Source organism: Typopeltis vanoorti, chromosome 5 (assembly GCF_054136105.1).
Source record: "Typopeltis vanoorti isolate ZY-2024b chromosome 5, IOZ_Tvanoo_1.0, whole genome shotgun sequence".
Classification (NCBI taxonomy): domain Eukaryota; kingdom Metazoa; phylum Arthropoda; class Arachnida; order Uropygi; family Thelyphonidae; genus Typopeltis; species Typopeltis vanoorti.
The window spans coordinates 84,146,390-84,170,365 of NC_143553.1; the positions used below are offsets into that span (position 1 = coordinate 84,146,390).

General features: G+C 38.7%; 1 protein-coding gene across 1 annotated transcript in view; it reads left to right on the forward strand.

Moving 5' to 3' along the window:
* Positions 1-23,976, forward strand: part of LOC150106607 (coiled-coil domain-containing protein 77-like) — a 183,495-nt gene that overhangs the window by 158,023 nt on the left and 1,496 nt on the right. Inside the window, exon 9 of the mRNA XM_090393440.1 lies at positions 21,645-21,797. Within this exon, the coding sequence (XP_090249566.1) occupies positions 21,645-21,797 (153 nt within the window). The remainder of the gene's footprint in view (positions 1-21,644; positions 21,798-23,976) is intronic.

Below are 23,976 nucleotides of genomic sequence, written 5' to 3' on the forward strand. Positions count from 1 at the left end.
ATAGGCATATTTTCTACAAGTGTACAATATTGATCAATGGGAATTTAGACCATTCTTCCTGTAGGTATGTCATGAGGTCCTGGATTGTTGCTGGGAGGATGGCCCTTGATCATACTGACACTCTGGTTCATCCCACAGATGTTTAGTAGGGTCGAGATCAGGATTCTGTGGAGGCCAGTCAAGTGTGGAGACGTTCATATCCACAAATTACACATTTACAGGCAGCAGCCTTATGACACAGTGCATTGTCTTGCTGAAGGAGACAATGGTCAGTTCTGTAGAAACACCACAAAGTAGGAACAGGAGTTTGAGGTCAAACCAGAAAAAAAACAGGACCATGCCATCACACTGCCTTCTCCAAATTTCATAGTTGTGATTATACACTCTGATAAGAGATGTTCACAGGGCATCTGTCACATCTATCTGCTTGATAGAGGGCATAGCATTATTCATCACTCCATAACATAGCTTTCCAAGCTTCCATATCCCATTGTAACACTCTTTACACCACTGAAGTCGACACTGCATGTTGGTTTGGGTAACGTAGGGTTGGCATATTTCAGTCTTACCATGGAAACCCATGTTGTGAGCCTTGGTTCTGAATGTTTTTGTGCAGATTTGTGTTCCAATCGATGCCCAGAACTCCACATTCAACATGTTGGCCAATGAATAGCAGTTTTTACACATTATCATTAATAGCACTCTATGGTCATGTTCGATGAGTGTGGTGGGTTTTCCATTGCGGGTAGCACTTATAGATGACTCCTTGCACTTCCTTCTCAGTATGGTATCATTGATTGTTGATCTGAGATGCCCAATTTATCAGCAATTTGCCAAACAGATAGTCTTGCAACATGGCATCCTATCACAACGCCTCTTTCAAACTCCATCAGTTCCCTTCTCACAGCGATTTCACCTAGACACAGTTGCACTGAATTGGGAGCATCATATTCCTCCAATTTATACCAACTACAAGCACAACTCATTACATGAGGCTGTCTGCTGACTTCTTTCCAAGCAGTATGCAGGGTGGTTCAAAATTCCGCTTACAAACTTTGAGGGGAGGTAGAGAACATCAAAATCAAACATAGGAAAGCATGACCGGAAATGCCACCAGAAGGTACTAACAGGGACACAAAGATACAGAAATAACACAAGGCAGTAAGTAGTGTAAAAACTTGATTAGGCATAACTGGACATTTCAATAGTAGTTGGATACATAATATAGTTTCACATCAGGTGCTCAAAGTTGCAACCATTAGCAGCGATGTATGCCTGACACCGACACCCCCCATTGATTGCCATACATTTTCGAAAATTCCTGGAGTTTCCCGGATATTAGCAGTGGCGACGGCGATTCTTGCCATGAGTTCCATATCAGAGGCAACAGGCATTTCGTACGCCATGGCTTTAAGGGTCTCCCCACAGAAAGAAATCAGTGCTCGATAAATCAGGTGAGCATGGGGGGGCCATGCAACAGGTCCACCATGCCCAATCCATCGAGCTCCAAAGGACCTGTCCAAATACTGACACACAGAAATGCCAAAATGGGCTGGAGCCCCATCGTGTTGGAAGCACATCTTCTGACGCACAGTATTTGGAACATTGTTCAGTAAATCCAACAAAATTTCTTTTAGAAAGGTTTGATACTTCTTGGAGTCCAGTCAGGATGGTAACAGGTATGGGCCAACTAAACAGATCAGCAATGATATCTGCCTATACGTTAATGGCGAAGCGTTGTTGTGCAGCATGTGATCGCACAGCGTGTGGGTTCTCATGGGCCCACACATGAACATTGTGGTGATTGAAGACTCCTTTGCAGATAAATGAAGCTTCATCCGTGAACAAAACACAAGTTGGAAAATCTGGGTCTATGGCACTATTCTGCAAAAACTACTGCGTGAATTCCACACATGGAGGATAACCTTTGGCCATCAGTAACTGGACCCATTGCAGATGAAATGGATGTAAGGACTCAAGAGTGCAAAACGCGCAGTACACTGGATCGAGATACTCCTATAGCAGAGACAACGGCACGTGTGCTTGTCTCTGGATTATTGTCCATCGCATGTGACACCTCCTCTTCCATGGCAGGATTTCGCATCAATTGTGGCTGTCCATTATCATGCCTGTGATCCCTGAATGATTAATTGTCAACAAATCCTGATGCAAATATGCAAACATTTGGTGATGCGGTACATGTTTGTTTGGGTACCTTTCGCGATACATTCATACAGTGGCTCATCCATTACCGTCAGCTAACCCATAAACAAGGTGCATGTCTGCCATCTCAGTGTTCGTAAAACAACGCATGTTCTTTATATGACATCGAAAGCTTGAACGAGGATGCCCCAATTGCTTACCTGGAGCACTGGCGAACAGCGCGACCTATCACTTTCGGGTGGCATTTCCAATCATGCTTTCCTATGTGAATATGGTTAATTTTGATGTTCTCTACCTCCCCTCAAAGTTTGTATGTGGAATTTTTTTAACCACCCTATATAAAGTAATATGTATAGCTTATACTTTCAGCTGTTAGAACTGAAAAAGGTATAGGAAGATGATTTAATGTAAAATAAGACAACACTGCATGATATGTCCACTATTATTAACCATATATTATAATTGTACAGGAATGTAAGATTTTACAATATTGGAAATCTGATAATGACAGATTAATGCAGAAAAAAATTGATAGGAAACTGATAAAATGTAACCATAATTATGTTTTACTATCATAGCATCTTATATACTATTTGAGAGTACATATCACGATATGGTTGATTAAATGCATCAAACCCAAAGCAACATTATTGCTATACATAATTTCAAAATGTTTCTCCTTGCATTTACAATTGATCATATTGAAACCAAAATGATGACAAATTTTTGTGAAGATTCCAAATACTAACTTTCAATGAAATCCATCCTGAGTCCAGGAATAATTTACATATGGATGGGCAGAGCATATATTTAAGAGATGCTTAAACATTTTGCAAAATGGATCAGAAAATGGTTGGCTAGTTTAAATATGCTGCAGTACATTTGAAAGTGTTTCCACTCGATTATACCATAAATTAAAGATACCAAGAAATTATATACTTGGTTTAATCCTTTATCCAAGTGTAAGCAAACAAGTTTGCACCTAAACTAATTTCAGGACTGGGGGCAACTCATGGTAAAAGTGTATAACTTCACATCGCTTACCTTAGTATCCCATAATGCAAAGCACATATCCTTACGGGTATGTATAATACTATGCATTATGGGATGAGGTCAAAACCAGACCAGTTTTGACCTCATCATTGAGAGCCAGACCCAGAGGTGATACTAAGGTTCTTATATGAAGGCAAGTGAAGTCATACACCTTTACCATGAGTTGCCCAGTCCTGAAAATAGTACTGGTGCAAATTTGTTTGCTTACACTTGAATAAAGGATTAAACTAAGTATAAAATTTCTTGGTTGTAGTATAGAAAAAAAATCACTTCGCTTATTATGTTAGGCTGACTGGCCTGTCAACTAACTTGGCTTCATCATCATCATCATCAAATTCCTGACATGTACCCTCAAGGGGTGTACAGAATATGATAGTACCGCATGAAAAATTTACATCATTACTAACTTCCTATCTACAATTTTCCTCCAAATCAGTCTGTTACTTGTCAAGACTCCAACATTATCAGATCTCTAAGGCACATTGTACTGTATCAATCCACCTATATCTTGGTCTTCCTCTAGGTCGTTTTCCTGCCAACCTGGCAGAGAACACTTGTTTTGCTAATCTTTCCTCGCCCATTCTGTTTAAGTGACCATACCACCTGAGATTAGCTCTGCTAACACACTCCTGGATCCCAATAATGTCAAGTTCTTTCCTAATATCCTCATTTTTAATATGATAATGATATTGATGCCATCTTTTCAGGCCTATCTTTCTAAGGATTCTCATATCTGCAATCTCTAGTCTTTGGTCAAGTGTTTTACTTCTGACCCAGCTCTCAGATCCATAAGTTAAAACTGGTTTGAACACTGTCTTGTATACAGCTAATTTAGTGTTCCGACTAATTTCTCTCTTATTCCATATGAATTTATTCAATTGACTTCCTACAATACCAGCTTTGTTGATTCTGTTGTCTATTTCCATATTTAATTTACCATCTTCACTAAAAATTGTGCCTAAGTAGCTGAAATGTTTTACTTGTTCGACAGGTTCTCCATTCACAACACAGTTGACATTTTCAACAATTCTACCTATTTTCATTGTCTTTGTCTTTTTAATGCTGACCTTCATACCATATCTATTACAACAGTTATTCAATTTAGTCAGGGAATCTTGCAAACTTGTAGCAGATTTATTCAGAAGTATAACAACGTCTGCATAAAGCAAAGAGCTGACATTAACATCTCCAATTCTGATATCATGATTAATACCACTTTCCTTCATAATGTGATCCATATAGATATAATGAATAACAGGGGGATTATGTACATCGTTGTCTCATATCAGATTTAACATTAAACCATCTTCCTGTACATCCTTCAATTCTAACTGCCCACTTACAACTCAAATACAGACTAAGTATTGCTTGATATAATGCACCATTGACACCATATAACTGTAGCGAATTGAATAGCTTCTCTCTTGGAACCTTGTCATATGCCTTTTCCAGATCGACAAAACTTAAATATAGATCTTTGTTATATTCTCATGATTTCTCCACTATTTGTTGTAAAGTGAAGATCTGATCCTGACAGCCTCTATTTGGCCTGAATCCAGCTTGTTCTTCACCAAGCTTTTCTTCCACAAGTCTTTTCAACCATTTCTCAAGTATACTTGCATAGATCTTGCCAGGAACACTCAGTAGGGAAATACCTCTGTAATTCTCACATTCAGTTTTATTTTACTTTTTATATATGGGCACTATTAGAGCTCTACTCCAATCATCGGGAATTCATCCCTCTGTCTAGGCTTTCTGAACTATGCAGTGCAGCCACTGTACCATACTTCAGCATTTTTGGTCAAATATCATCTACTCCTGCTGCCTTTCCACATTTCAAGCCCTTGATGGCTTTTTCTGCTTCAAGTATGGATATGTATTCCTGACTGTATGCCTGTTGAGTGTTTTTTACCAGTGTGCTATCATTGCTTTCCTTTAGCAATTTTTCGAAGTAATTACTCCATACTTCAAGGATATCTTTATCTAGCTTCTTCAACAACCTCCAGAATATATTATCACCTTCTTGATATTTATTTTCTATGTCCTTGCCAAAGTCCTCCCATGACTTTTGTTTAGCTAGTTTTACACAATGTTTCGCTTTCTTACATTTGTCTCTGTATTCTCTAAGAGCAAAAGCTGACTTATTTGCCAGGAACTTTTGATATGATTTCTTCTTTAACTTACTGTGTCCACCATAGAGTCCTGATTTTTCTATCTTTGCAGACAACCTCACCACATGCCTCTCTGGCTGAATCAATCAGGGTTTTCTTCAAGGGTTCCCACTGAATCTCCAAGGTTTGGTTCGTGTTCTCAAACTCTTTCATTTTTTCGTCACTAATCTTTGTGTATGTTAGTCTACAGTTCACAGCTGAGAGCTGCTCGACTTTATTCGCTTTAAAACTTTCTTACATGTTATTCTTTTCAATATGAAATTCAATTTTATGCTGTTCAACACTAAATAGTGATCGCTTCCAATTTCAAATCCTCTTGTACACTCTGGTGTCCTGCACCATGGAGAAAACATCACTATCAACAATATCATAGTCAATGAGACTTTTCTTATTCCTTGCCTCTTCTCTCCATGTGAATTTGTGCACATTTTTATGTTGGAACATGGTGTTAGTAATAACCAGTCCATGTCCTGAGCAGAAATCCAACAGTTATTTGCCATTATTATTAGCTTTGCTCTTTTCTCCAAATTTTCCCAAAATATTTTTGTATGTCTGACAATCATTTCCTATTCTGCTATTCAGATCCCCAACAAGGACCAACTTTTCCTTTTTCATTGTCTCACTTGCTTTTTCTAAAGCATCAAAAAATTCATCCACTTCTACCTTAGTAGAACCTTCTGTGGGACCATAGGCACAAATAAGTCTCATTGTCCAAAATTCCCCATTATCATATTTGCCCACATCATTCTACTTCTTGACAATGCCTGCCATTCAAGAAGATTAGCCTCGTATTTTGTGTTGAATAATATGGCTACTCCTTCTTTTCCTTGATTGTCATTGCCTGAATATAACATTTTGTATTTATTACTCAGAAAGATCTCACCAGTTTTTGTCTTTTTTGTTTCAGTTACCCTTATTATGTCGATCTGGTACTTATCTAATTCCTCCACTAGCTCCATTTCTTTGCCATTCAGGCTTCTTATGTTGATAGTACTAATCTTTAACTCTGGTGATATTGAGTTGGGGTGTGTTTTCAGATTTGTTCCAGTAACCAACTTTTCGCTCTTCGCCCTGGTTCCCTGGTGAAAACAACGGGGGCGTTGTTTAACTGGGCGACGCCCCAGCCGGCATGAAATTTTGTCATGTTGTACCATAATTTTTTATTTTGGTTTAACCAATAAGAATAAATTTGGTCGGCTAAAATTGCCATCTCATCCTCGTTTGTTCAGTATCCAGGTAGATATCCAACAGGGTGCACCACGAGAAGGTGAGGATTGGACATTAGGTCAGAACCCCTGGTCGGTTCTCCACATTCCTTTAAAGACTATGCGGAGGTCTCCTCTCAGTTATACAGCTTTGACCCTTAAGCATCCATACTTGGCTTCATATAAATCTAATTAATGCTCTGATAGGGTATTTAATCTTATTTGTATAGTATGCTTTATCTCTTAAGAAGGTGGTCTGAAAAGTTCTCGGCCAAACAATGAAAAAAAAAATTTATAATTTAAAAATTATTTTTATTTTTCAACATAATCTCCCTTAAGACTAATACATTTATTCCAGTGATGCTCCGGTGCCATTATCCTGTCCGTGTAGTGGTTCTCACTAAGATCTGCAAAATACCCCTCTACAGCTGCAGTCACCTCTTGATTCAAAGAAAAACACTGACTACGAGGAAGAGTTTTAGTTTCGGGAAGAGATAGAAGTCAGAGGGAACCAAATCTTGGGAATGGAGTTGATGTTCCAACAATTCATAGTGCAGGTCCCTTAATTTTCCCATTGCTAAAACACCTTTGTGGGCAGGTGCATTGTCCTGATGAAAGACTATTTTTTTTCTTTCGCAAACCGGGTCTTTTCTCACGAATTTTTTTGTCTAGCCTGGTTAAAAGATCAGAATAATATTCGCCTGTTATGAATTTATCGTTTTCAAGATATAATTAATAAACAAAATGCCTTTAGCATCCCAAATCACCGATGCCATGACCTTTCCTGCTGATGGAATCTACTTTGCCTTCTTTGGCACTGAACATCCGTCTTCTGCTCACTGTCTTGACTGCTGTTTGGATTCTGGTATGTAATGGTGAATCCAAGTCTCATCCATAGTAATAAATCGATGCACAAAATCAGTTTTATTCCTGTTAAAATTCTCCAAGCCCTGTTCAGAGATTTTCATGCGAGTGCATTTTTGATCTGCTGTGAGCAAGCGCAGCACCAATCTTGTGCAAAGCTTTTTCGTTATTGCAATTCTTCATGCAAAATATATCATCCTACACATGCTTTTGGAATGCCTATAGTCTCAACAATTTGATTCACTTTGACTCGCCGGTCATCCAGTGCACTTAATCGATGATTTCTGGTGTTGTTACACTTTATGGACGTCCTTCATGTGGATCATCTTCAAGGCTGGTACGGCCACATTTAAACTTGGCAGCCCATTTCTTAATTGTTGAAAACAAAGGAAAAGAGTGCTCATAAACTTTTATGAATTTTGAATGAATTTCTTTTGGTGTTAAACCTTCTTTTACAAAGAATTTTATAACTACATGATACTCAATTTTATCCATTTCAAGGGATACAGGCAACACTTTTGCTTCAGACAGCTCTATAAAATTCTTTAATTATTGCTTCTTTCTTCTCTTCTTGCTTCTTACTCCAATGCTATTAGAGTATTCGATGGCTCGGGGTGAATCTTTCCTATCTTGCTATGTCATTTCGCCTATTACAGTCACCGAAGGGGGCAAGCTAGCCCCAATAAGTGCCGGTCCCAAGCCCGGTAAATGGCTAGGGTTGGTGTCATGAAGGGCATACAGTCATAAAACTTCACTGCCAACTCTAGCTATGATCAAATGAGTTAAAAAGAAAGTGACACAAGGGCTAGGGCATATCCCTTAAGCACACTGCCATAACATTCTACAACTGCAAGAAGTGGACGAGGGCTACCCCATAAAGAAGCGAGCCCAGCAAGTGGAGAGAATGTTGTGAGTGGGAACGTTGAATGTTGGAAGCATGACTGGAAGGGGAAGAGAGGTGGCAGACATGATGAGGAAGAGGAAGTTGGACATTTTATGCATGCAGGAGACAAGGTGGAAGGGGGGGGGGAGGCGAAGGAACTAGGAGAGGGGTATAAATTGTTCTTCTCTGGAGCAAATAAAGAGGGAAGAAATGGTTTCATAATTGTGGTGTGTGGCAGAATGAAGGGCAAAGTACTGGAAGTGGGTAGGAGGAACGACAGGATCGTGCGAATGAAACAGGGTCTTGGAGAAGAGCAACTGGTCGTCTTATGTGTGTGTACTCCCCACAAGTTGGCTGTACAGCAGAAGAGCAAGATGAATTCTGGAACGTGCTAGATGAAGAAATGAGGGAACTGGAAGAAAACCAGATGGTGATTGTCGGAGGAGACTGAATGGACATAGGGAGACAGAATAGGGACTGTGAAAGGGTGCATGGTGGCCATGGAGTGGAAATGATGAACCAGGAAGGAGAGAAGATTTTGGACTTTGCAGTAGCGTTTGATCTGGCAATTGTGAACTTCTTTTTCTGTAAGAGAGAAGAGCATTTGATAGTATTTAGAAGTGGCAACAATAATTCACAGATTGACTACATTTTGACTAGAAGAAAACATCTTAAGGCAGTAACAAATTGTAAGGTAATCCCAACAGATCAAGTGGCACAGCAACACTGGTTGCTGTGTGCAGACTTTAAAATAAAGTCGAAGATAAGAACCTTTGGAAGCCATGGGAGGAAGAAAATTAAGTGGTTTCGCTTAAAAAAAGAGAGTGTGAGGAACCGTTTTAGGGAGAAGGTGTTAGAGAGGATTTCGGATGGACTAGAAAGTGTACAAGACTGGTGGAGACATAATTCAAAAGTAATTCTAAGCTGTGCAATTGAGGTGCTTGGTGAAACATCTGGAAAGATTAGAGAGAGCAGAAGGAGGGTTGGTGGTGGAATAATAATGTACGAGAAGCAGTGACGGCTAAGAGGAAGGCAAAGCAGAAGTGGGACAAGTCAAAAGTGGAAAAGGACAGAGAGGAGTACAAAGAGAAAAAGCGAGAAGCCAAGCGAGTTGTTGCACAAGAGAAGATTATGGCATATCGTGACCTTTATGATCAATTAGAAACAAAGGAAGGACAGAGAAAGATTTATTGATTGGCAAAATGTAGAAATAAGGCATCAAAGGACATCGTACATGTGAGGCAGATCATTGACTCTGGAGGAAGTGTATTAAGGAGGGATGTGGATATAAGAAACAGATGAAGAATATACTTTGAAGGGCTTTTAAGGTGCCAAAGAATTATATCAGGCTGGTGCAGGATATGTACAGAAATGTGAAGACAAGAGTTCAGACTGGAGAGACAAAGTTTTCCAGTGACAGTTGGCTTGCATCAAGGGTCAGCATTAAGTCTGTTTCTGTTTAATATTGTGATGGAGGTGGTGAGAAAGATGCACCTCGGACTGTGCTGTGTACAGAATCAAGAGAAGAAGTGGCAGCTAAACTGGAAAGGTGGAAGAAAGTACTGGAAGAGAGAGGTATGAGACTGAGCAGAAGTAAGACATAGTATATGTGTGTGTTGCAAAGTGGATGGCAGCCAGGAGACATCTGGAGCTGGAAGGAAATGTCATCAGGAAGGTCAGTGACTTTAGATACTTAGGTTCAACAGTGAAAGAGGATGGTGAGGCTGAGAAGGAAGTGAGCTGCAGAATTGAGGAACTGGAGAGAGAGAGATGGCTGGAGTGCTATGCGATAAGAGGATGCCGATCAATCTAAAAGGCAAAATCTACAGGACAGTAGTGAGACCAGTTATGATGTATGCTATGGAAACCGTGGCCACGAGGAAAAATAACATCAGCAGTATGGAGGTGGCAGAGATGAGAATGTTTAGGTGGATGTGCGGTGTGACCAGAAAGGATCATCTGAGAAATGACTATGTAAGGGGAACCGTGAAAGATACAAACTTAGGAGCAAAGATACAGGAGGCAAGGTTGAGATGGTTAGGTCATGTGATGAGTAGGAAGGAAGAGTATGTGGGAAGAAAGGTCATGCAAATGGATGTGCAGGGGAGGAGGAGGAAGTGCTGGTGACCAAAGAGGAGATAGTAGAGGAGGACTTGAGGATGAAGAACTTGGATATGGCTACAGCCCAACACAGGAAGTTGTGGAGGAGACTCACTACAAACAGCAACCCTACTTAAGTGGGAAAAGCTGCAGGAGAAGAAGATTATAATAGTGCAGGATTAAGTTTGTGTTCTTATTATTATCTTCCTATTAGTAGTAGTTCCAGATTAATCTGTTATTTGTCAGATCTGCAATGTGGTTACATTTCAACACGGTCTTCAAAGCACTACTAAATGCATCAATCCACTTAGATCTTAGTTTCCTACCATTAAACACTTGTTTTGCTAGCTTTGCTTCTCTCAAACAACTACAGTGGAACCTCGGTTGTCGAACTTAATTCGTTCCCGAAGGCTGTTTGGAAACTGAGTTGTTCGAAAACTGAAACCATTTTTTTCATAAGAATTGATGTAAAATGGATTAATCCATTCCCGAACCCCATATGATTGTTTATTTAAACCTTTACAACAGTACTTCATACATAAGATCATATACAAACATAATGAAAGTGCATAAAATCGTACATAAAAAGAAGAAACATAATAAATAGATAAAATATACACGAAAATTGATCTCTTCTTTATTTTTGAGTATTGTACATCATTGATTTCGCCATACCGAACTGCATAGCAAGATCCAAGACACGATCGCCATTTTCGTGTTTGGATATGATTTCTTTTTTCATCTCTATCGTGATGGTTCTAGCAACTTTTCTTTTCGCTTTGCTGCTATCACTATTCTTCTGCGGTCCCATGGTGGCTTAATTAATAATAATTTATGAAAAAAAAAAAACATAAAGAAAATCAAGAAAACTCATTGCAAATTTGAGCAGGTGTCTGCACTGAACGAAGGCTGCCGCCTGGCTGCCTCTTTCCCGCCTTACAGCTCAGCACACAGAGCACGTGGTTGCCATTTGTCTGTTCAGAAACCGGGGCATTTTTTATTCGGAAAATATGTTCAGGAACCGAATTGTTCGAGAACAGAGGCGTTCGACAATCGCAGTTCCACTGTATATATTTTGTATATAACTATGTACAAAATATACTATATTTTACTAAATATATTATATACAGTATTATATAACTGCAGTATATTGAAGAGCTTTCATCTTAGCACCTTTTCACATGCGTTTTTGAGATCAACAAAACTTAAATAAATCCTTGTTATATTCCCAAGATTTCTCAACAATCTGTCTTAAAGTGAAAATATGATTCTGACAAACTATTCAGCCAGAATCCAGCTTATTCTTCACCAGGCTTCCTTTCCACCATTTTATTTTTAGTTGTTTCTCAAGTATGCTTGCATAAATCTTACCAGAACAAGGGAAATACCTCTGTAATTCTCACATTCAGTTTTATTTCCCTTTTTACAGATGAGTACTATGAGAGCTTTGCTCCAGTCATCTGAAATTCGAACCTCTGACCAGGCCTTCTGAATTATGCAGTGCAGCCAGCCACCGCAAAACTTTTATACCTCCATACTTGAGTATTTCTGGTCAAATATCATCTACTCCAGATGCCTTTCCACATTTCTGGTTTTTGATGGCTTTTTTGACTTCAAGTATGGATATGTATTCCTGACTGCATTCCTGTTGGGAGTTTTCTACCATCGTGCTGATGCTGCTTGTTTCATTTAGTAGTCTTTCAAGTAATTACTCCAGACAGCTTGAATATCTTTATTTTCAGTTTTCCTATCACCTTTATCCTCTCTGGTTCCTTTTAGAGTACTTATTCCTCCATTTCTTAGTTTTTCACTAGTCTCCAGAATATTTTGCCACCTTCTTGATATTTATTTTCTATGTTTTACCAAAGTCTTCCCATGACTTTTGTTTAGATAGTTTTACACAGTGCTTTGCTTTCCTATATTTTTCTCTGTATTCCCTAAGAGCACAAGCTGACTTACTTGCTAGGAACTTCCTATATGCTTTTTTCTTTTCCTTGACTGCCCCTTTAACTTCCTGAATCCACCATGGAGTTCTGATTTTTCAATCTTTACAGACAACCTGACCACATGCCTCTCTGGAAGAATCAACTAGACTTGTGCTGGATTTGCCTTCAGGATTTTCAGCTGAGTCTTCAGTTCACCTCTGAAAGCTGCTCAACCTTGTTTTTTCATTTTAAAACTTTCTTACACACTCTTCTTTTCAATATGAGACTCATTTTTATCCTGCTCTAAACTAAATAGTTAACAATCAGCTACTATTTCAAATCCTCTGTATACTCCTGTCCTGAACCAGTGAGAAAACTTCGCTATCATCTATAACATAGTCAGTGAGACTTATTTTGTTTCTTGCATCTTCTCTACATGTAAATTTTTGCACTTTTTTATGTTGAAACGTTGTTAGTAATTACTAATCCACATTCTGAATGATATCCAGCAGGCATTTACCATCGCTTTTCTGCAAATTTTCCCAAACATTTCTATGTTTGTAGTAATCATTTCCTACTCTGCTGTTTAGATTTTCAACAAGGACCAACTTTTCCTTTTTCATTGAACCAGCTGCCCTCTCTACTGCCTCAAAAAATTCCTCTATTTCTTCCTTGATAGAACCTTCTGTGGGACCATATAAGCTCAAATAAGTCTCATTGTCTAGTTCCCCATTCTGATATTTGTCTACACATTGCTCTACTGTAGCTCTACTGTGTTGAATACTATAGCTACTCCTTTTTCCTGATTGTTATTGCCTGAATATAGCATTTTGTATTTATTGCTTAGAAAGATCTGACCTGCTTTTGTCTTTTTTGTTTGTCACCCCTGTTGTGTTGTTCTGGTACTTTTCCAATTCCTCAGCTAGCTCCATTTCTTTGCCATTCAGGCTTCTTATGTTGATAGTACTGATCTTAAACTCTGGTAATGTTGAGTTGGGATGTGTTTCGGGATTTGTTCCAGTATCTGACTTTTTGCTGTTTGCCCTGGTTTCCTGCAAAAACAACAGGGCCTTGTTTAACTAGGCGACGCCCCAGCCAATATGAAATTCTGGCATGTTTTACCATCTTTTTTTTTTACATTATTTATCTTATTGGTTTTAACCAATAAGAATACATTTTGGATGGCTAAATCCCAAATTGCCAGCCCACCCTCTTTCGTTCAGTATCCAGATAGATACCTAACAGGGTGCACCACGAGGAGGTGAGAATTGGACATTAGGTCAAAAGCCATGGTCTGTTCTCTGCATTCCTTTAAAGACTATGTGGATGTTTCCTTTCAGTTATACAGCTTTGACTCTTAAGCACCCCTGTTAAGAATATAGAAAATAAATATCATGAAGATGGCAAATATTATGGAATCTATACTGAAACTATTAAAAAGTCCTGGTATCGTCAAACCTTTACTGAAGGAAATGCACTATAAAAAAATTATTTCTTTGATTCCTGTGAGTTTGCTGTAGTGAGACTTGGTTGTAGCATTTATTAATTACTTCATTCCAGCCATTCAGTAAGCCCTAACAACTCAGCTACATCTGAGGAGATGATGTAGCTGAGTTGTACTGTAATGTACTGTAAAACAGTAATCTCTTCAGTGGAAGTGCTTCTGTTTTACAATAACCATGAGTAGCATCCATTAATTTGAAGAGTATGAGACATACAGGTCAAAATTAAAGTATCCCTGTTTAAGATCTTGTGGAGCACCATCCAGTGATCCAAATGCTGCAAAGCTTTGCAGGAATACATTATGCATCAAGTGGAAGTGATATCTGAGAAAATAGTTCCAAAATTCACCACCAGGGTGACTTTAGGAACTTTATATATCATGCAATGTGCTTTGCGCATGAAGCTGTACTACCTTAACAAATGCACTGCTGTTGCTGCAATCTGCAAATTTCGTCATCTGAACAAATGTTGGCAGGGTCCACTATCTCCACGTGCTCTGCAACAAATGATTAATCATTCTGAAGAAATGAGATTGTTGGGAGTTAGACCTGGCATTGGTTGCAAACCAATCAGTTCACAACAAGTGAATGAAGTTGCTATTGCTGTTGTGGAGCAGGCCATGAATAACAGCATGGTTCCTGCAGTGCACATATGTATCAACTGTCTGGAAAATTCTATGAAAGATTCTGCATTTCTACCCATTCAAGATAACCCTGACACAGGAGTTGCACCTGCAGGACTTTGAACATCGACTGACATTTGCTTTAACATTCCTTGCTCGAGTAGAGTTGGACATTGCATGTCCTTGGATGATTTTTGTGGGGGAGATGAGGCTCACTTTCACCTGAACAGAGCTGTGAATACCCACAATTGCAGGGTATGAACTATGCAAAAAACAACATGCATTCCAACAAATTCCTTTGCATTCACTCAAATTTACTGTCTGGTGTGAGTGGACAGTTCATTTATCATTGGACCATTCTTCTTTGAGGACATTTGGGTCCTGTGACTTGCTGAGTTACTGCCCAAAGGTATTGCGATATGTTAAACAATTTTGTTTTGCCACATGCAAGATGGGGTCCCTCCATACAGGAGGTTCTTCGAGAACATTTCATGGAAGCCTACTCGCGTTAAAAACAGCATGTTTCCCACTACATGGCCACTTCATTCACCTGATCTGATCCCCCTGTAACTTCTGGCTCTGGAGATTTCTCAAAGACAGGGTTTATAGGGATCATCCTAATAAGATTTAAGATACAATCAATAGCGTCCACATGGCGGCAAGTTCGTCATGTTTGTTTAAGAATTTCGATATAAAAGAGTTTATGCAATGTGCTGTCTGTGAGATGTATGCTTTGCGTAGAGCGTTGGAGTCTGGTTAGATGGTGATAGTGGAGTAAATATGTGCAGAAAGTGTAAGGAGAATGAGGATCTAAAGCGTGTTTCGAGTGGCGAGAGTGATATCGTTAATGAAAGTCAGAATATAGAAAATAGTGATGTGATAAGAAATTGCGAGGTAGTACCAGATAGGTGTGAGAGTGATGTTGAAAGTGTAAATGAAGGTAAAAATACAGAACGAATGGATGATTTAAATGATAATGAAAATGGTGAGATAGATGCAAGTAGTGAGATCGCACGGTTGAGCGGAGTGATACATAGAGCAAAACGGCAACTGGAGCATATGCAAAAATGTGTACCGAACGTACCAACTAATAAACAGCGAAAGTCTGATACGAAAAATAAGAGAACGTTTGTAAACGTAAACAAAATGAAGGAGCAAGTGCTGTACAGAGATTCATTATTAAGAGGCGTGATAGTTGAGAGTTTGACGAAATCATACCAACCAGGTGCAAACATAAAGGATGTCAGCGAGTCTATTAGAGCGCAAAAACAGAGAGTGAAAGAAATGATAGTTGTGCAGGAACAAATGATTTGAAAGAAGACAAAATGGAAATGACAGAGGATGCGAGGGAATTACTTGAGGTAGCAAAAGAGAAGAGTGAGAGAGTTAGGATGATGAGTATTTTTCCGCGGTATGACAGTGAAGTGTTTAGAAGGAGGACCATAATTGCTAGTGACTTTATGCGCGGGTTATGCATGGAGTGCAATTTGTGGATGTGTGGAGTGAGTTCGATGGGCAAAAGGATTTATATAAGATGGATGGTTTACATTTGAATGGATTTGGTGTATGGAGGCTTGAAAAAGTGTTGATGAATGAAGTGGATGTACAGATTCAGGGAAACTAGATTTATTAAGGGGGGTGGGGGAGTAGATATGCAGACTTGAGGGAGACAGTTGAATGTATGAATGAGTATAATATGCCCGAGCGAGTATGAAGGACAACAAATCAGAATGGGATAGTTAGTATAAGGCATCAAAGTAGGGATAGGACTAACAGGCTTCTGCAATTCATGTACACTAATGCCAGGAGTATTAGGAACAAGGAGGAGGAGTTTTTGGCCTTGATTGGCACGTCCAGGCCACAGGTTGTTGGTATTAGTGAAACATGGCTGACAGAAGATGATAAAGCTAGTTGGATTGAATGTGACGGGTATAGCATGTTCAGGAGCAGGGAGAATAAAAAAGGGGGGGAGTGTTATTGATGATAGCTGATGAGTTGCAGCCAAGGAGTATAGAAGTTGAACTGCAGGATAGAGAAAATAGCACATTTGAGGCTATTTTGTGTGAGATAGAAGCTAGCAGAACAAAATATACAATTGGGTGCTGCTATAGACCAGGAGATGGAATAGATGGTGGGGATAGTATGCATAGGCAAATAGAAGAAATGAGTGGAAGAAGGGTAATTATTATGGGGGATTTCAATTATGGTAACATTGACTGGAAGGAGGAGAGGGCACATGGGAGGAAGGAATTGGATTTTATGCGGTTATTAAGGGACAACTATCTGCGACAGCATGTAATGGAAAATACTAGGGGGACAGAGAGTGCTTAACCTAGTAATCGCATCTGAGAATCTGGCTGTATCGAACATGACCATGTTGCCACCAATTGGTGAGAGTGATCATAAGGTCATGACTTGGTTGGTGGCTAAAGGAGTGGAATTTACAATTAAGACAGGGTACATGTAGAATTACCGGGCTGGTAAGTATGACAAGCTTAGGAGTGTGCTTGGCTCAGTGCCATGGCATGTAAAACTGCAAGAGCTCGATGTTGATAGTGCATGGGAGGTGGTTAAGAAGTGTTTGCAGGAGGCAATGGTTGACTGTATACCAAGAACCCGAATAATAAATCAAGTAGGGGTTAAATGGATGAATAACACCATTAAGCTTGAGCTGCAAAAAAAGAAACAATTGTGGAGGGAATTTAAGGAGAAAGGTGACCAGCAGGTGCAGGAACAGTATAAAGCTTAGGCCAGAAAGGTAACAAGGATGGTAAGAAAAGCAAAAGCGGATTATTAAAGAATATTGGCTATGCAGGCCAAAGAGAATCCCAAAGTTTTTCAATATGTTGCAAGTAAAAGGAAAAAAATTCATGGCAGAATGATTTTAAAAAATGCTGAGGGTAAGGAGGTAACCGAATCAGTCGATATAGTGGAATTATTGAGCGAGCACTTTGCAAGAGTATATCATCCAGGTGGTGACATTGCAGGAATGGAAGAACCAACAGCTTATACTGGAATTGTGATGAATGAAGTAGAGGTAAATAGTCTATTACAGAACCTCAATATCAATACATCTGTGGGATTGGATAGTATACCAGCTCATGTCGTACGTGAAGCGGCTAAAGAATTGTCAGTGCTTTGACCATTTTGTTTAATTTGAGCCTCAGGTATGGGTCAGTCCCTAGGGGGTGGAAAGAGGAGAAAATAGTTCCGCTGCATAAAGGTGGTTCCAAGGCTGCTGTTGAAAATTACTGGCCAATCAGCATAACAGGAATTGTTATCAAGGTCTTGGAGAAAATAGTCAAGAGGAAAATACAAGATTGGATAGATGAAAATGGGATACTGTATCGGGGACAGCATGGTTTTGTGAAGGGTAGAGCATGCCTCAGTAACTTGCTCACATATTATAACACAGTGATGACTGAACTGGATAAGGGTAATGGGTTTACGGTGATTCTACTGGACCTTGCTAAAGTCCAGTAGAATCTTTGACAGGATACCATATGGAATTCTAATCAGTAAATTGCAGCATATGGGGATGGATAGGAGGGTGGTTGATGGAGAGATATCAGAGAGTGGTTTATTCAGGAGTAGAGTCCAAAAGATGGCCTGTGACTAGTGGTGTGCCACAAGGATCTGAGAGGAACTGTTCATTTGTTTGCTGATGATGCAAAGTTGGGTAGAGCAATAGTGAATGCACATGATGTCAAAATTTTGCAGGATGATTTGGATAGATTGGAGGTCTGGGCTGAGGAGAATGGATGTCAATTTAATGTGGCAAAATGTAAGGTTATACATTTTGGGGTGAAATGATTAGCAGCAGTTTACTACATTGTTGGAACTGTACTCCAGGAAATTGATGAGGCAAGAGATTTAGGAGTGTTGGTGGATAAAGAGTTGAAGTTTAGGGGTCACTTTGCAAAAGTGGCCAAATCAGCTCATCAAATCATTTGGTTGCTGAAGAATACTTTGATGAGCAGAGATAAGCATGTTATTGTTCCTCTGTATCGAGCCTTGATAAGACCCCATCTCAATTACTGTGCTCAGATTTGGTCACCTAGGTTTCTTCTTGATGGATAGGAGGTTGAGAGGATCCAGAAGTGAGCGACCAAAATGATAGCAGGTCTGTGCAATGAACCTTATGAGAACAGGTTGAGGATTTGTGGGTTGCAAAAATTGGTTGATAGGCAGAGGAGGGGAGATATGATTTGGACATTCAAATTGCTGAAGGGTTTCTATAAAATTAATTCAGAAGATATTTTTGAGAACAGGCTGGTAGTGGGAGGACTAGGGGACATCCATGGAAGCTGGGCAAGAGTGTGGTTAGTAAGGGTGTTAGAGCTGGGTTCTTTACTTTTAGTGTGCTGAATGAGTGGAATAAGCTGCTAGAGTTTGTAGTGGGTGCTGTGACAGTGAATGAATTTAAGGCAAGGTATGATAGATACTGTATGAATGTCGAATAGTGAATAGATGAACATGATTTGGGGCCTTCCTTGATGAGTCTAAGGACTCCCTGGAGTTGCCCATAATAATAACTTGATGGTGCTGAAAGAGCATAATGCAGTATGCATGCAACATCAGTCCCAACCAGCTGTGTTCTGCTATTGAATACACTATACAAAGCATATAGTTTGTGGCATACCAGAAAGGGCAGTACAGCCCATGAATGCATAATGGAAGTGAATAAAAATGTGTTATTTTTGCTTCTTTCTTTTCTCATTCTTACACGTGCAGAAAAATTACCCACACCTACATTCAGTACATCATACGGTGCCCCTGGTGTTGAATTTTGGAACTACTTTTTTTTTTATTTCAGATATATGCTTCCACATGATGCACAGTGTATTTCTGCAAAGTTTTTCAGCATTTGTATCACTGGGTGATGCTCCACAAGTCCTTAAACAGGGATACTTTCATTTTGATCACCCTGGATATTCTTAGTGGCAAGCAGTATCAAATAGAGTAATGTGGGCAAACATCAAAATTGAGAGTAAGACAATAAAACTTGTCTGTGTCTATGGTCCCACAGAAGGTTCTGCTAAAGAAAAAATGGAGAAATTTTTCAATTTCTCCATTTCGATTTCAATTACAGAAGGCATCTGCAAGTTGTTGTAGATGCCTTCTGTAACTTGAAATCAGAGATTATAACACTGAACAAAAACAAAGATATTTCTTATGTCTGGATTAATTATTTTGAAAGACTGTTAAATGAAACAGAGTAAGAAATGAATATCAGACACACAGAAATTATAATTATTATTACGCAACACCTCCTGGTAATCCAAAGACTCATCGAGGGAGGGCATCCACTCCACAACTCTGTCTCCACCACTCAATCCATCGACTACAATGAACTGCAACTACACCAGTGCTATCTGCTCTCACCACCACCACTAGTATTTTCACAGACAATCACAAACATCCATGCCCAGGTGGGATTCGAACCCACTGTCTTTTGGTTGGGGAGAGCCGATACGCTAACCACTTGGCCAACCAGGCTGGCATATTTTGGGAAAATGTTTTGGGAAACTTGAGAACAGAGGAAGCTAATATTGCTGAGTTCCTGCAGGATTTTTTCTGTTCAGGACATGCTCTAGTCATTAACACCATCTTCTATTTTACATGGAGAGAAAACAAATTCGTTCACCTAAGGACAAACTCTCTTCTTTATCACATCCATATAGTTTATGATCCATATAGTTCATATCACATAGTTTATGAAGTGCCCTGTTCTTGTGACTGGGCTTACTATGGACAGACAGGAAGAACTGTTGACATCCACTTTGGTGAACATAAAAAATACATCTGGCACTATTGTTATTACCATTTCACACAGGATCAATTGGAGAAAAACAAAAATGCTACACAACTCAGTCAGAGATATTGTTTTTGGAATCAACAGAAGCTTTAAAACATACTCCAAACCTCAACAAGTATGGCCGTATAAATTTACCAAAAATCTGGGAGACAGTCATTTTAAGATCTAATTAATGTTTGTTTTCTCACTTTTTTCAACATAGATGGCACCAAATTAGGACTTTAGTTCCTTGTGTTGTCTGTCACAATTTTTTTAATTAGTCCCACTGTTATACCAAATTGTTGTTTCACATATTGTGACAAACTGTTTTTGCTCTCTGAAGATGCTGGATAATATCAGCAAATAAGTTAATAAATATTATATTCTTATCATTCTGTATTGTCATTTATACCATGAAAATAAATAACATGTACTGTGAACACACAAGCCTTTCCACATGTTTCTTGCGCATTCTTCAGCAGCTCTGCCAATACCCCATCCAGTCTAAGCTGTATTTGGATGAATCTCTTACAATGGCATTCTTTCATTCCACCTCCTTTCAAATCCAGAGAGTTAATGGATTTGCCTGAATCTCTCTATACGGTACTAAAGTGAACCCTTAACAAAATGTTAGATGCACTATTTCTAGTGCATCTGATATTTTCCCACATCCTCATTCACGAAGGTTCTTCACCAATAGTCTTTTTACTTGCTAGAGATCCATTTCTTTTAGTCTCCTCTTTAGTTAATTACTTTTCATAATCAGATTTTGCCTTCCTTCCTTCCTTACCATAGCTTTTGCTCTCCTTGTCTGTTCTTTATGCTACTCCTGATCCTTATCATCATTCTTCCCACAATATCAGATTCACGGCATCCTCTTTTTATGTAGTTCTTGCTGTAAAGTGTCATTTATGCATTTAACTCTCATGTTTTTTTTTCTCCTAACTCAAGGGATGCAGTCAAACAGATACTTCAGATACTTTGACTTCCTTCATACTGTCTAATACCACCTTAGCTTATCATCTGCCTTATAGTTTCACATATGATATCCCATTTGATTCAAAGCACTTGCATGCATTGTCATCTGCCAACTCAAAATTATGTGATCACTCTCATCAGTTGGCAGTATAATGATCACCTCATTGATAGATTTTCAGATGTTATTATTGTATTATTATATTCCAAAATGTATCGAGTATAATACATTTTAATTCCAAAATTGGAACATATTCTTTTGCTAATGTTGAATAATAATTTTTAAATAATTTGAAGGTGCAGAATCTTAATTTTACAAGCAGCGAGTATTTGAAATAGCTAATGTATTTTGTCATTTTAATCTTTGTTCTTTATCATGTTAGGAACGGTCAGAAAAATTAACCCAGCAACTCCATATGGTCACTTCTCGAATTCAACAAGCAGATAAATATCATCGCTTAGAAATTCAAGGATTTCGAACAGATATTAAAAATCATAGACAGTTGATACAGGACCTGGAAAAGCAACTGCTAAAGGTAATGCAAAATTGTCTTTTTTCAGCTGTTTTTTAGTCTCAGTCAGGAAACTAGATATAAAAAAGCCATCTATCATTAATGACTAATGCTATTATTACAGTATAATTCAAGGAAATTATTAAAATAATTCTTCATTAATCAAGTTAGAATGTTTTTTCCAGTATTATTCCACATGAAAGAAACAGATTGGATAGAATAATTTTTATTGATCACTCTACTAGTTTCGTGAAAATTTTTTTTCACATCATCAGGAAATATACATGAATAAACTGAAAAACAGGTTATAACAGTTAATGTACATAATGAAAAAAAACAGGCATAACAATGGGAAAGTGCACATTTACAATGATGTTTGATGGTTCATGGTCTGCTACAAACCACAAAACTAGTCACAAGCTTGATCACTTGTTTCTGAATCCTCTCTACCACCTCCTCAATCCCAAGAAATCTAAGTGACTAAATCTGTGCATGGTCAAGATGCAGTCAAATCATAGTGTTATTCCCCATTCATGTGTCGCCTCCTATCTAGAAGGTTGACTACCATGATGTGACTCATAGTTAACTACGGGCATAATGACATGTGGTGAGGACCCTATCTCTTCCATATATAGTCGTAAGTATTCATGACTGTAATCTGTGTCTGTTCACGGGGGCCACTTTGCCTGTTCTGAGGGACAAAAAACCCAAGTTTCTGGGTGAAAAAAACCTCTACCTCCATATGAGACCAGCTAACTCACCTTTAGTCTAAACAGATCAGATAAAGTTCCTCACGTCATGGACGGGAATCGAACCCAGGTCTTTCCGACCAAAGAGCTTTGTATATACTGACTGAGCTACGGAGGCTCCATGATGTTATAAAGAGGGATAATAAATTGCATCTTTACTTGTTAGTGTTTTTCAGCCCAAGTAATCCTTTGAGCATAGCAGTACATTGTACTGCTATGCTAATCACTTTTTTCTTTATATTCTTTCCGCAATGTTTTTTTTTTTTTTTTTTTTTTTTTTTTTGCAGCTCTTCCTTTATATCTTTACTCATCCACTTGGTTTATCTTATCAACCTTGGGTATGCACTCTGATACTGCTACTCTCAAGCAATTTCTGACCACTTCCCATGCACTACTAATGTTCTTTCCTTGTAGGTTCTCATGCCATGGCACTTCTCCAAGATGCCTCCTAAGTCTTTCATAATTACTGCTTTATAGTTCAACATAAATCCTTTCTTGACAGAGAATTCCACGTTTAGGAACTTCCCAGAACAAGACTGCATGGTTACTCTCTCCATTTGGAGACAGAACCTTGGTTATGATATATGTTTTGATACTATTATCAGATTCAGCACTCATAAATCCTTGGTCCCCTCTATGACATGCTGTTTCAGGTGATGACGTAAGCTGACTCACAGTAGAAAAAAGTATAAATTTCAACTGTATAAATTCCACTTCCATCTTGTCATGTCCCCTTTCCTCCCTCGTCGTCATCGTTGTCCCCCTGCTCACCATAATAATTGCTTGGCCTGCATTTATTGTGCCAATCTGCTGATGTATTGCATCTTATGAATCTGAGAGTTGAGTTAAAAAAAATAACGTTTGACTAGAGATCACATATTAGAGTTTTGAGAAAAATTAGAGATGTGAACAAATGGCATCAATAGCAGGATCATGATAAATATGAAGTTATTAGAAAGGAACTTGGCATTAGTATTAAAGAATATGTAAGCAGAGCTAATCTAAGATGGTAAGATCACTTAAACAGAATGGGAGAAGAAAAGTTTAACAAAACAGGTATTTGATGGCAAGAAAAAGATTTAGTGAAGCAGTTATTTCACAAAACTAGTTAAGCATTAAATAAACGTTTATACTGCCAACTTGTTCTATATGGTTTGCATAAAGGCATTATATGCTGTCCTCCTACCACAGAAGTCTTCAAAATGTTACCAGTATCTTTTTGCTGTGTCAGCTTCCCATAAACTGAATAGTTGAGTTGGTTTTGTTGGAATACCTCTAATCAGTTTACAGGAAGCCAACTCACACTGAAAAGTACTTGCATATCAAATCCCATCACCTGGCACAAAAAAATGACATTATATGAATACTAAGAAACAGAGCATGCAAAATCTCCAGCAGTGTAGAAAAAAGAAATTAAGACCAGGCATTATATTAAACGATGTCCTCTTTCCACA